General features: G+C 51.9%; 1 protein-coding gene across 5 annotated transcripts; it reads left to right on the forward strand.

Annotated features, from left to right (window-relative positions):
- Nucleotides 1-625: 625 nt before the first annotated feature.
- TMEM222 (transmembrane protein 222) lies at nucleotides 626-12,830 on the forward strand. 5 transcript variants are annotated; one of them, XM_036350252.1, is made up of 8 exons: nucleotides 1,786-1,842; nucleotides 7,372-7,456; nucleotides 7,645-7,899; nucleotides 8,652-8,683; nucleotides 10,438-10,534; nucleotides 10,616-10,746; nucleotides 11,566-11,676; nucleotides 11,797-12,828. In XM_036350252.1, exons 3-8 carry the CDS (start codon nucleotides 7,831-7,833, stop codon nucleotides 11,882-11,884), a joined length of 528 nt encoding a protein of 175 aa, XP_036206145.1. In that variant the 5' UTR covers nucleotides 1,786-1,842; nucleotides 7,372-7,456; nucleotides 7,645-7,830; the 3' UTR covers nucleotides 11,885-12,828. The 5 variants fall into 5 exon arrangements, with proteins under 5 accessions (XP_036206144.1, XP_036206141.1, XP_036206142.1 ...); XM_036350248.1 differs by lacking the exon at nucleotides 7,645-7,899 and having other exon boundaries at nucleotides 1,634-1,842; nucleotides 11,797-12,827; XM_036350249.1 differs by lacking the exons at nucleotides 7,645-7,899; nucleotides 11,566-11,676 and having other exon boundaries at nucleotides 1,634-1,842; nucleotides 11,797-12,824.
- Nucleotides 12,831-13,842: the final 1,012 nt, after the last annotated feature.

The following is a 13,842-nucleotide window of genomic DNA, read 5'->3' on the forward strand; positions in this document are numbered from 1 at the left end:
CGTTGTTTACGCATCTATACACACAATAAAGGACTAGAATTACGAGTTGACAATGACAGCAGAGGAATGTCTAAGGCATAGACCTTCTTCAGAGCCTGTGATTTAGAAGATTAGATAGCTATAGTGATTGAATTAAGATGTAATGTGATTAATTCATTCAACAAATACATACTGCACACCTGATCTATTCCAAACCCTGTGCTAGATGCCCTTCGAGGATCACACACCACACATGAGTCACAGGAGAAGCACAAATATACTCAAAGAGTTTTGAGTGGGTTAGAGTCATTTTCATCTGTGATATCTATGAGGTCTTTAAAAACATCCAATCATTCAATAAACATATTTGGCATCTGCTCTGCACAAGGAACTATGCTAGCTACTGAAATCAAGGACCTTAGAGTTCCATAACAGACGGACATATCCCTCAGAATGCATTAAAATATTAGGTGTTGTTCGGCTGCTGTGGCTCAATGGTTGAGCATCAACCTACGAACCTGGAGGTGATGATAGGATTCCTGGTCAGGGCACATGCCCAGGTTATAGGCTCGATCCCCAGTGCGGGGCGTGCAGGAGGCAGCCGATCAATGACTCTCATCGTTGATGTTTCTATGTCTCCCTCTTCCTTACTCTCTGATATCAATAAAAATATATTTTAAAAAATACTAGGTATTAAAAAAAACAAGACAGCAGCTTTTCTGTAGATCAGCATTGAGGGAGGGTGATTCAAGGGGAGAAGACCTTCCCAAAAAGACGTAACTCCCACCTACCTTGGTGGACTTGTCCATATCTCCCTCTGGCTCGGTTTTTAGTGCTGTCTTCCTTGTTTCCCTATTTCCCTTTTCCACCCTGCATTTTTTGGTCTATCTTGGCATCCTTTAAAAAGCTGAAAGAATCCAAGATTTGAGCATGGTTTCTTTATATGGCTGTGTGATATCTCAGACAATTATATACCTTCCCTAAGCCTCAGTGTTCCCATCTGTACAATGAAGGGATCGGAGCGCATCTAAAGCTCAGGATTTACTCCAGCAGTTGTGCTCTTCAAGGCCGTTCTTTGCACAGCTGCACGGTTCCCTCCACCCGCCTCTCACCCCGGTGCCACCTGGCAAACATCAAGACCCAGCTCAAATATCTTCAGCCAAGTCTCTACTTCGACACACACGACACACAATATTTCAGTCTATCCTTCCATTATGCTACCACCGCCTCGTAAGAGATGATGGGATGAAAAGGACAAGGGAGACAGGCTTGGGTTTGAGTCGTGGCCATTTACTTCACCGCTTGAGCCTCAACTGCTCACTTGTAACCTGGGAGAAATACCTAAATTCGCAGGTTTAACCAATTCATGGCGATTAAAAACAATATATATATCAAGTGCTTGGCGCCTAAGACGTGCTCAATAAATAGCGACTGCATCACCCCTTTTAGGAGCGAGCCCTCAGTTCTGGGTCGGTCTCCGTGCGGTGAAGGTGCAAACGCGCAAAGCTGGAGGGCGCCGAGGGCCCGGGGCCAGGCAACCCAGGCCCTGAGGGACGCGACTCCAATTCCCGGTGGGAAGGCCAAGCTGGGAGGACCCCGCCTCCCGGAAGTGACGCCACGCGGAAATCAGCGACCGAGCAGGGGCGGGCCGGAGCGGGGCGCGCACAGCATGGCGGAAGCGGAAGGAATTTCGCCTCTCCTGTTGCCGCGGCAGCCACCCCCGCCCGGGATGGCGGAAGTGGAGGCGCCGACGGCGGCCGAGACGGACCAGAAGCAGTCCAGCGGCTCTGGCGGCGGCGCCATGGACGTGGAGCGGAGCCGCTTTCCCTACTGCGTGGTGTGGACGCCCATCCCGGTGCTCACGTGAGTTTTCTCCGCCTGTGGACGTGGAGAGCCTGGGTCCGCGCGGAGTGCTCGGGCCGCCCAGGGCCAGCCTCCGGCCGGATGCACAGCAAACCCTCCCCTCCGGCCAGGTCCACAGGCCTGGCCCCGAGCGGTGCCGGTTTCTGCTGAGGGTGGGTCGTGCCCCCCGCCCTCATTGCACCTCAGAGTCAGGGAGAAGGACGATTGTAGACCAGCGGGAAGGGCTCTGTGGCTGGGAAGCTCGTACGCAGGAGGGCCCCTGACACGGCCTGAGAAGACATCTTCACATTCACGGTTTATTCATTTCTTTCTGTGCACAAGCTGTCCCGCCGAGTCCGGAGGAGTTTGTTAGGATCATACCCGCCCTGGGATGTCAGCATTGTTAGGGCCCCAGAGGTCTGGGATTCAGCGCTTTGTCTGACGGATGACCCCGGAGATTACACACCATCTCAGCTGCAAAGCGTGTTTAGGTCCCAGGGTGCTTGCCTCCCAGACAAAGGTGCTTTCTGTGGCATTAGCTTTCATCAGGAGAGAACGCAGGCAGTGTTGCCGCCTTTTTTTTTTTTTTTTTTTTTTAGCTTCTGGCTGGGGAGACCTGGTTTGCCCTCCTGCTTCAGCCTTAGACAGCTGATAATGGCCACTGCTCACAGTGCTGGACAGTTGCCCAAGCTCTCTCTCATATTTTTCTCTGAATTTCACAGCCACGTTCTAAGGTAGGAAATGCCTTCTCAGGTGGTGAAGCTGAGCTTCTTGTATCATTAAATGTCCTTTTTATTTATTTATTTATTTTTAATTCCTCACCCGAGAGCATTTTTCCGTTGATTTTTAGAGAGTGGGAGAGAGAGGGAAAGACAGAGAAATATCGATGTGAGAGAAACACATCGATTGGTTTCCTCGGCCAGGGAGGAGCCTGCAACCGAGGTTTGTGCCCTTGACCAGACTCGAACCCAGGACCCTTTGGTCCCCAGGCCAGCGCTCTATCCACTGAGCCAAAGAGCTCATGTGCACATAAAATGACTCACCCTCCAGCAGTAGGGAGAGAGACAGGTGAACCACCATCTTCGCACACTGATGCTTGCTGACCTAGAGCGCAGAACTAGGAACAGATGTGGCACAAGGAGCTGTCATCTCTCTCTGGATGGGGGATCAGAGGAGAAGCAGCTGAATCCAAAGATCTGTCCACCCCCCTCAGAGAAGTTGATAATTCTTTTTTTTTTTTTTTTTTAAATATATTTTATTGATTTTTTACAGAGAGGAAGGGAGAGAGATAGAGAGTTAGAAACATCGATGAGAGAGAAACATCGATCAGCTGCCTCCTGCACACCTCCCACTGGGGATGTGCCCGCAACCCAGGTACATGCCCTTGCCGGAATCGAACCCGGGACCTTTCAGTCCGCAGGCCGACGCTCTATCCACTGAGCCAAACCGGTTTCGGCAGAAGTTGATAATTCTTTATGAAAAGTCAGATAATAGTTACTATTACTAATAGAAACAGCTAAGGTTGGGTACTTACTCTGTTCTGGGCCAAACATTTTATATTCACTTTCTCATTCAGTCCTTACATCAACCGAATGAAAATAGATACTGTCATCCCATTTCATAGATGAGGAAATAAAGGCTTAGAAGCCAGCATGGGGCTTTTTTCTTTTTTAAAAAAAATATATTTTTATTGATTTCAGAGAGGAAGGGAGAGGGAGAGAGAGAGAGAAACATCAATGGTGAGAGAGAATCATTGATTAGCTGCCTCCTGCACGCCCTCTACTGGGGACTGAGCCCGCCACCCAGGCATGTGCCCTGACTAGGAATCGAACCGCCATCTCCTAGTTCATAGATTGATGCTCAACCACTGAGCCCCGCCGGTTGGTCTGTTGGGGCTTTTTTCATTGAGATATTCTACCTTCCCAGATAGAAGCTCCAGCATTCGCTCATTCATTCATTCAATAAATAGTTATTGAGGACCTATTATATACCAGATCTGCATAGAAAGCACATGTGGAGCTTGCCTTCATGAAGCTTCCAGACTGACAAATACTTTGAGAGTTTCTGTTTGGGGACTTCCCTGGGCACAGGGCTCTGATGTTGTCTCTAGCCTTTATTCCTTTATTCTTAATTTCCATCAGCAGATGTCAGCACAGCTGTGGTATGTGGAGTACTGCTCCCAGACCTTCTCCCCAACTAGATGAACGGAATTGGGGTGGGGGGAAGAGCAGGCAGGAGGGGTCCTGAAGCTAGGGTCCGAGAAACCAGCAAAACTACTTTCTCATAATTCTGAGTCTGATGCATCCTGTGGCCACTGTGTGTCTTCAGCAGCTTACTCTATGCCAGTCCAGCTGATCAGATAGCAAGTATTTATTGAACACATCATGATAACAACACTGAGCAACTACCAAGTGCAAGGAAGTGTGCTAAGCACTTTACAAAGTATATCCTATTAAATCCTCGCAGTAGCCCCTCATTGAGGTAATTATCATTACTATCCACCTGTCACTGATAGATGAGAATGAGTAACTCGCCCCAAACCATCCAGCTGGTGTTGTTCAGTGGTTGGGCATCAACCCAGGAACCAGGAGGTCACAGGTTTGATTCCTGGTCAGGGTTGCAGGCTGGATGCCTGGTGGGAGGTGTGCAGGAGGCAGCTGGTCGATTGTTGTTTCTCTCTCATTGATGTTTCTATCCCTCTCCCTTCCTCTACAATCAATAAAAAAAAGCATAAAACCAAAGTCAGGACTCAACCCAGGTCTGATTTCAGAGCCTGACTCTACTCTTAAATGTGGGGCATCCATTCACTCATAATTTAGTCAATGAATGCTTAGCTCCAGCTGAATGCTAGGCATTGCCTTAGGGCAGTGGTCGGTAAACTGCGGCTCTCGAATTCTGCGCATGGGCCACGAAGTCTCAGTCGCACTGTATGTGCGCGCCCGCACGTGGTATTTTGTGGAAGAGCCACACTCAAGGGGCCAAGGAGCCGCATGTGGCTCGCGAGCCGCAGTTTGCCGACCACTGCCTTAGGGGCTACTCTGATAAATAAGAGAAAATCCTGCTCTCTTGTAGCTTACACACTCGTGGGAGGAGACAGACAGTAAACACGTAAGCAACCATCATTTCAGAAAGCAGTAGGTACTATAAAAAAATTAAAACCAAGTAATTGGATCTAGGGTGCCTGGGGGTGTGTGTGGCTACTGTAGAAGACATGGTCAGGGACGACCTCCGAAGTTACAGTCAAGCTGAGACCTAAACAATAAGAGCCAGCACTCTAAAGCTCTGGGGGAAGAGTGTTCTGGGCAGAGACTAATGCAAAATAAGCGTTGAAGTGGGAGGATTTGGTGCCCTGGGACTGGAGGCAGGCAGTGTAGCTAGAGAGAGGCATGAGGTGACTTCAAGGGGTAAGTCGGGCGAAACTATTGAAAGGAGTTTAAACTGTAATAGGAAGCCATTAATGGGTGTTAAGCAAAGGAATGATGGAATCTGAATTATGTTCTCAAAAAAACACTCTGGCCCCATCCTCTCAGGTGCTCAGGCTGCAGACCTGGGAGACCTGTATCCCATGGAAAATGATAAAACTGTCCAGTCTTTCTTTTAAAGATCTTTTAGCCCAGCCAGTGTGGCTCAGTGGTTGAGTGTCAACCCAGGAACCGAGAGGTCACTGGTTTAATTCCCAGTTAGGGCACTTGCACCGGTTGTGAGCTCAGTCCCCAGTAGGGGATGTGCAGGAAGCGGCCAATTGATGATGTTTATCATCGATGTTTTTATCTCTCTCCCTCTCCCTTCCTTTCTCTCTAAAAATCAATAAAAAGATGTTTTTTAAATAATTAATTAATTAAAAAACAAAGATATTTTAATCCATTGGCTTCTCACCACCACCACCAATTCTGTGGTCAGGATCACCATCATCTTTTGCCAGTATTTCAGAATAACCTCTGAATTCACCACTGTCCTTCCCTCCACTCTTGTCCCCCTCCCATTCTCCAGACACATGCAGCACTTTGCAGCTTCAGAGTTTTGCTTTCTGCCTGTTGGCACCCTGTTCTTTCACAGGTAAAGTTAAAAGTCACCTCATCTGTGAAGTCTTTACTGACTCTGCCCCAGCCCCACATAATCACTTCCTTGAGCTGCAACTCCCCAGGTTTTGCCCCACCTCCCTAGCAGGGTGCAGCCTTGACACCAGCACCTGGCCAGTGGCTCTGCCAGCCCTTAAAAAATGGATCAGTCTCTCCAGCCCGTAGAGCGATGCTTTTCAGACTGCAGACTAATCTGGGATTCCTAGGTGGTTTGCATATTGGGGTCCCTGTGAGATTTGGGTTTTTTAAATGCCCATGACTTTTAAGAATTTGAATTTTCAGTTCCTGGAATTCACCATGCTGTCGTCCTAATCTCTACCCTTGCACATACTGTTTCTTCATCATTTCCTCAGAGAAGCCTTCCCTGAACCACACACACACACACACACACACACACACACACACAGATTGGTTTAAATGCCTCCTCCACCTTTAAAAAAAATAACTTTTCATTGAGCTATAACATATACCATAAAATGTTTAAATCTTAAGTATATGTGGGACTCAGTGAGCTTTTACATACATATACTTATGTCACCCAGGTCAAGGTAGAGAACATTTGCAGTACCCAAAGGGCTTCCTTATGCCGGTCAGTTTTACCACAGAGATCACCCCTCTTTTGCCTTCCAGCACTATAGATTACTTCTGCCTTTTCTTGCACTTCATATAAACAGAATAGTATGTATGTTTCTTTTCTCACTCTGCCTTTTATCTGTGAGAATTTGTTGTGTGTAGCAGAAATTTATTGTTTTCCATTGTTACCTACTATTTCGTTAAATGGCTGTACCCCAGGTTACTTACTCATTGAGATACTAGAGGCCCAGTGCACTTGTAGGGTCCCTAGGCCTGGCTACAGATCAGGGTCAATTGGGGCCTTCTGGCTGCCAGCTGGGGCCTTCCTTCGTTCCGCGCCACCCCCTGGTGGTCAGCGCACATTATAGTGAGTGGTAGAACTCCCGAGGGGGCAATTTGCATGTTAGGCTTTTATTATATAGGATAGCTGATAACTAATAAAGTGCATATATTTTAAGTGTGAAGTTCAATGAGTTTTGAAAAATGTTGTTTCTGGCTATTTTACTTAAAGGTGCTATGAACTTTCTTGTTCAGGGCATTTGTTTCCATTGGGTGTATACTCTGAAGTGGGATTGTTGAGGCATAGAGTATATTGCCAGTTTTTCGAAAGTGTTTATACTCCCACCAGCAGTGCATGAGCGTTCGGTTGCTCCTCATCCTCACCCACTCAACGTTATCATCCTTTAGTTCTAGCCATTCTGTGGGGTGTTCTCCCTTTACTATTCACTGGCACTTGCCCCTCTTCTGTGCTTCCCCAGCCCCTCCAGCCACCCTTTGGCACCCATCACACACAGCTGCAGTCGCATGTTCTCACACTGGATGGAGTGTCCCTGCCGTCTGTCTAACCGGCTGCAAGATCCCCGAAGCTCAGCTCCTTCCCCGTCCTTTCTTCTTGCAGGTGGTTTTTCCCCATCATTGGCCACATGGGCATCTGCACGTCCACAGGAGTCATTCGGGACTTTGCTGGCCCCTACTTTGTCTCGGTGAGTCCCCATTTTTACACCCTCTGGAGGGTTCCTGGGCTTAAGTGGAAGGTTGGCCTGTCTTGCCTGCAGGCAGCTCCCTATCTCCCTGAGACCCAAGAGAATGCAGTTAGCACGCAGCCCGGGCCCTGGCCCTCTGATCCTCACCAGTGTTTGACGCCTTTACTTACCCCTTCTCTTGCCTCCAGGACAGGCCAGGAGGGCAGTGTGGCCAGAAGGATTCTTAAGTAACTGACCCAGCCCTTTGCCCACCCCTTGGGTACTGAGACATGGGTAGGGGTTAGAGGCAAGAGTGGAGTCAGACCATCCAGGAACCACATCTCTGGACCTTCAGAAGGTGGGAGTCACAAGCTGGGGACACAGGGGAGGCTGACATGGTTCCCTCGGTGTGGCCATGGAGAAGAGGGGGCGGGCCCCCTACAATGAATCAGCTATGTTCTCAGGTATTTTGGGGGGAATGTGCCCCAAATGGGTGTAGTGGGCTTGTTCCTGGCTATTTCGAGGTTGCAGCTTCATCAGAAGCTGAAGTAAAGGGGGTATGTGGTGGCATCAGCCTGCTTATATTAATAGTTGTCATGATCATCTTACACAGAAAGGTCTTTCGTAGCCATTGCTTTCACTGTCATATACTTTTATGATAATTTATCTTTGACCAGCTGTCAGCAGATTCTGAACCCAGAATCTGTCCCTACACATCTTATGTGGCAGGTTTAGGACCTGGCTAAAATGCCTCCCTTATGGAAGGCCTCTCAAACCCCCTCCCCCCTCCCTGTCCTGCTCTGAATGCAATCGGACTGGCAGATGCAGAGACGGGCTCTCTGGGCACTGCTGTTGGGTCGGGAGGTCAGGGTGTCCTCATTCATACCAGGAAGGATCAGAAATTGACCAGAGGACTTGAAGAAAATGAGGCCCAGAGAGTGTGAGAGAATTCACTAGGAGCCACACCAAGGGGCAGTTGTGGCTGGCACCCCGAGTCTTTGGTCTCGGTGTACAGGGCTTTGTGCCATGCTGCCTTCTTTCCACCAACATGCTGCTGCTGGCACTTCACAAACCGACCCAGCCCCAGAGCAGGGCCCGGACCCACTGCTGCCCACCCAACATGCCTCCTAAGTCATTGCACTTCCACCGCCAACCCCGGTCTATCTTCCAGGCTGGATGTGGGCTCCCCACTGACCTCTGCTCTTGTCCCTCACAGGAAGACAACATGGCCTTTGGGAAGCCTGTCAAGTAAGTGATGAGCACCCATGTGACTGGCCCTAGGGCCAGGTTCCTCCTAGCTGGGTCCTTTATCCACAGGCCAGCTAGACCTTGCCTCAGCTCTTCAAAGTCGTGTTTTCAGCTCCATTGGAAGGGTGAGGAAAGGGACGAGACTTGGTCAAGATCACACAGGAAGTGGCAGAGTTGGGACTCACACCCAGGTCTGTCTCACTCCAAAACCTAGACTCTTTCTCCTGTCCCTCAAGGAGTGAACACACCATTTAAGGTGTAGGAGGCATTGTTTGGAACTCCCCTGGAAAGTTCTGGTCGGAGAGAATAAAAGCAGTTCAAGTCCTCTGGGAGCTACTCCTGGCTTTAAGTTTTCTCTCTCAGAGGCCCACCTCAAATGTGGTTCTGGTGACAGTGCCTCTGTCATCTGTATGCTCGCAACAGCATCAGGTGCTCTGTTGCCAGAGGCTGCACCCAGGAGGGCCGGGCCCAAGGAGTAGTGGGTGTCACATCCAGCAGAGGCAGCCCGCGGCTTCCTCAGGCAGGTGAACATGTGGGCCCAGGGCCTCTGAGCTGGGTGTCTGCTGCCAGGCTGCTGTGGGAAGCTCCTGGCACCCATTTCTGGGCAGGAACCCCTGAGCAGCCCCCGCCCAGGCCGTGATGGTTTCTCACTGGTCCCCTGTGTCTGGGCCAGCAATTTTCACCCTTTTTCATATCTTGGCACGCATAAACTAGTTACTAAAATTCTGTGGCACACCCAAAACATTTTTTGCTGATTTGACAAAAAGAAAAAAAAAAGTATACTTGTGATTCATTGACACCAGACAGCTATTGTTGTGTTAGCTGTTGTCATTTTTTTAATTTGACAGTCTAAGGGAAAAGAGATCAGTGCCCTGACTAAATAGTCAGGTATTGAAATGCTTTAAAAATTCTTGGGGCTGCCAAAACCGGTTTGGCTCAGTGGATAGAGCATCGGCCTGCAGACTGAAGGGTCCCGGGTTCGATTCCAGTCAAGGGCATGTACCTGGGTTGCGGGCACATCCCCAGTAGGAGATGTGCAGGAGGCGGCTGATCGATGTTTCTCTCTCATTGATGTTTCAACTCTCTATCCCTCTCCCTTCCTCTCTGTAAAAAATCAATAAAATATATTAAAAAAAAAAAAAATTCTTGGGGCACACCCGTTGAAAATCGCAGCTCTAGGCTTTGGTACCAAGCCATTCCACTCACAGCAGCCAGAGGGCGCTCTGACCTCCCAGCACTCCCTCCGGGGTCTCACCCAGCTTGAGGTTTATGAGCTTTAGCTTCCCCAGCTGCTCTCCCACTCACCCTGATCTCCTTGTGGGGAGATGGGAGGGAATGCTTTCTGATGGATAAACTCCTCAGGGTGATAGTCAAGCCCTCTACGACATGGCTCTACCTGTATCTCCAGCCTCACCTCCCGGCATCCCGTCACCCTGTTCCTCCCTTGATCTTGGCTACATACTGCGCAGTTTTGTGCCTCTTCCTCTGTTCAGGCTGTTCCCTCTGCCTAGGGTACCCACTCCCTGTTCTGTGCCTGGCTAACTCCTCTTCTGGCTGGACTCGGTGTCACCCCAGCTGAGTTAGCTCATGTCCTCCCCAGGATCCACCTGGCATTGGGCGTATCACACTGTCACACGGCCCTGGACCTGGCTCTCCCCTGCAATTTCAATACCCAGCTCAGGGCCCTGCACAGAGCAGGCACCAGGGAACGTTGGTGGAGCTGAGCCAGTGCCCAGAACCCCCTCTCCCCTCAGGTACTGGAAGTTGGACCCTGCTCGGGTATACGCCAGCGGGCCCAATGCGTGGGACACAGCTGTGCACGACGCCTCTGAGGAGTACAAGCACCGCATGGTGGGTGAGCCGCTCCTGGGGGTGGGAGCCAGGGTGGGAGCTTCCCCCACAGCCCGCATGACCCCTCCTTCCTGCATCCAGCACAATCTCTGCTGTGACAACTGCCACTCACACGTGGCGTTGGCCCTGAACCTGATGCGCTACAACAATAGCACCACCTGGAACATGGTGACAGTCTGCTTCTTCTGCCTGCTCTATGGGAAGTATGTCAGGTGAGCTACCCACCTCCCACCACCCCTTGGAGATGTTGAAGGTTCTAGAAGAACTAGCTGAGTTCCTGGTGGACAAGGAGGTGGCTGGGCTAAAGGTCAGCTGCACCGGGTCCCAAGCCCAGCTCTATCACTTGCTCACTGAGATCTCGGGTGACTGCCTTGGCTCTCAGCTGCAGCTGTTCTTGGTAAAATGGGGGTAATGATTCTGGCTCCTTGGAGAGACTGTGGGTGCACAGGAGAGTGGGTGACTGCCCCACAGGGTCCCTTCCCAGCTTCCAGCGTCTGAGGCAGGGTTCTGAGCAGGTGGGCCCCAGTGGTGGCTCAGGAGGACCTTGGAGGTCACAGCTTCATGACGTGTGAGGTCAAAGGCGTTAGTCTCAATTCACAGATAAAGGCAGCTCAGAGAGGGTGAGTGACCTGCCCACTTGGAGCCGGCACGCCCCTGGCAGCCAGGCCGCCTCTCCAGGCTTTTCTCGGCTGCGGTCATCACTGAGAGCTTCTGAAGGAGGCTCTCGGGAGTCTTTACAGTGCAGAGGCTCTCAGAGGTCCCCTGAGAAGTCTGTAACTGGCCACGCACACACTGGGGCAGAGCCGGGGTTGTACCCAGAGCCCTGACTGCAGCCACAACACTGTTCACTCCTGCCGACTCCTCCCCTCTCGGGGCCCCATTAGGAAAGCTGTGTGCAGCCGCTGCTCCTGGCTTTCATGCCCAGACAAGGGCCTGGTCCTCTGACTGGAGACCTCTCCCCAGAGACTGGGGTGGTTGTGGTTGGAACCAATAAGTTCTAGAGAAGGTGGGCACATCTGTCACCCACCCAGGGCGGTGTCACGTCTCCACCAGGAGCCTGGAGCATCTCCTGCCAAGGACCGTAGGTGGCAGTCCTCCATAGCGGGTGCCAGCCCAGCCAGTCCCTTGGACCAAATTATGGGGTGAGGGCACGGTTCCAGGAGCTTCCTCGGGGACAGCAGCCCCTCGTGGGTTGGGATGGGTGGGGCTTGGGGTGGCTCACTCACCCGGCCCTTCCCACCAATACTCCCCTCCCCTCTCAGCGTCGGGGCCTTCGTGAAGACCTGGCTACCCTTCGTCGTCCTCCTGAGCATCATCTTAACTGCCAGCCTGGTCTTCAACCTTCGGTGATGGCTGCCTTGTGGTCTTGGACCTGCCACTCCTTTTGGTTCCAGATTCTTTTCCTCTCCCCAAAAGGCAGGGATGGGCCTGCTGCTGGTTTTGACCCAAGAGTCTGGGCTTGGTGGGCTGGAATAGGCTGAGGATGAGCAGGGCTGGGGGGGCGGGGGGTGTAGTTGCGTATGGTGTCTCACTGGTCACTCAGAAGTTCCCTGTGCCCTCCTCCCCAGGCTGGTGACCCCTGTGCTTGAGGCACCCTCTCTGCCCATCTGTTGGAAAGGCTTTAACTTCTCCCTGTAGCTGCTCCTGTGCTGCCTCAGCTCAGTGCCTGGTGGGGAGGAGAGGGCATTTGGAGCCACCAGACGGGTCAGAGTGGGATTTGGAGCCTGTTCTCCGGCCAGGGCTCGGTCCTGGGGTGGGCGGGGAACACCAGGAAGTCTCCATAAGCTAAGCCACCTGGGCCTCCGCTGGCCTCTGGAATGGTCCAGCAGGGCTGGGTGGCCCCCTTTGGCCAGAAGCTGCACTAGGGGTAGTTTGTGCCCCATCTCCTGGGGTCCTCCAGACCGTGCAGCCCCTTCCACCCACTCTCCCAGGGCCCAGCTCCCACTTGAGCCCACATCCCTCAGCTAATTGGGGCCTGGGCCCCCCAGTCAGGCTGGAGAGATGAGTGACACTGATGTGTCCAGAGTGACACCCTGCAGACCAGAGCAGCGGAAACAAAGCCTGGCCCCAGCCCCAGGTGTGGGCCTCACTCGGGATGGCACCCCTTGGGTCCAAGATGTGCCAGAGCAGCCAGCGCCATCACGGAGCTGAGGGGAGCTGTTTCCTCCTCACCAGGGCTCCCTCTTCTCTCCTCGCTGTGGGAAGGGCCTGTGCTGCCCCTCACCCCTCCCCACGGATTCGGGGGGGGGGGGGCACTCCCTGGACAGGACAATAAAGAATTTTAACTCCAGAAAGTGCCTTGTCCTTGTTTTCTCCCTTCACTTCTTCAACTCGTTTCTCCTTGGTGTCCTTGGGTACCTCTGCCCCTGGCAAGGGGTCTGGTTAAGTCTTCACCCAGTGCCTGGCTTACAGGGTCGGAGCATCCCCAGGTATCCTGCCCTGGGCCCAGGCTCTGGGAGTCCCTCACCCTCTATCCCAAAGCTTTCTCTTCAAGGCAAATGAACATTGAAATCCTTCCCATACTCCCTGTGGGGAGGAACTTGGCAATAGGACTGGGGTTGGGGCTGAGCAGACCACAGCCCAGGGGTCTGCAGTTTGGGATAGGCTGAGAGAGCCCCAGCCCCTGGCTCCTGCCATGTTCACCAGTCACATGGCCAAGTTCCTTGTGCTGACCCCCAGTGATCCGGTCGCTGTCCTGCTCCACTGTGCCTCCACTTGTGGCCTTCCGGGCCCTGCATTCTCCACTCCACACACCCTGCTCTCCAGCCTCCTCCCACCTCAGTCCTGAGTTAAAATCATGGCCTTTCTGCCCAGGCCCAGTGTAAAGGTCACTTACTTGGAGGAGTCTCCTAACCTTGCCCTGTGCCGGGTGTCAGTTGAACTAGTGAAGGATTTGGTCTCTGGATCTTGAGCCCTTTGTGTTCATCCTGAGAATGGCTTTGAGGACGGCTCTAGCTGTTGGCCCTCAGAGCCCTGGATCAGCTATCCCAGCTCACCCCAGACCCACAGTGCTGTGGTTTCCAAGCCTGAAGTTCCTCCCCACTTCAGAAAAATTCCATTCTCAAACCTCTTTCTTGCATAGTGGGGTCCATCTGAGAATTGATTGGTGGGGGGAGGGGGGGAGGGGGAGTTCCGGTACAGAGAAAAATCACAGCAAAATAGGGAAACGTTTTAAGGCCTGCTTCTGCCTGGCAGGATTTTCAGTTACCCTTGCAGAGAAAGGGCATAAACGGGGGCCATGAAAATCACCCAGCAGCTACTGACTGGACTTGTCCAGTGACAAGCCTTGTCATGGAGCCTATGAGGTC

This window comes from Myotis myotis, unplaced genomic scaffold (assembly GCF_014108235.1).
Source record: "Myotis myotis isolate mMyoMyo1 unplaced genomic scaffold, mMyoMyo1.p scaffold_m19_p_2, whole genome shotgun sequence".
In the NCBI taxonomy this organism is placed as follows: Eukaryota; Metazoa; Chordata; class Mammalia; order Chiroptera; family Vespertilionidae; genus Myotis; species Myotis myotis.

Bases quoted from the DNA above. Each gene is read 5' to 3' on its own strand.
- TMEM222 (XM_036350248.1), top strand. From the start codon at position 1,649: ATGGCGGAAGCGGAAGGAATTTCGCCTCTCCTGTTGCCGCGGCAGCCA. The intron at 1,843-7,371 runs GTGAGTTTTCTC...TTCTTCTTGCAG, and splicing joins ACGCCCATCCCGGTGCTCAC to GTGGTTTTTCCCCATCATTG. The intron at 10,535-10,615 runs GTGGGTGAGCCG...TCCTGCATCCAG, and splicing joins AGGAGTACAAGCACCGCATG to CACAATCTCTGCTGTGACAA.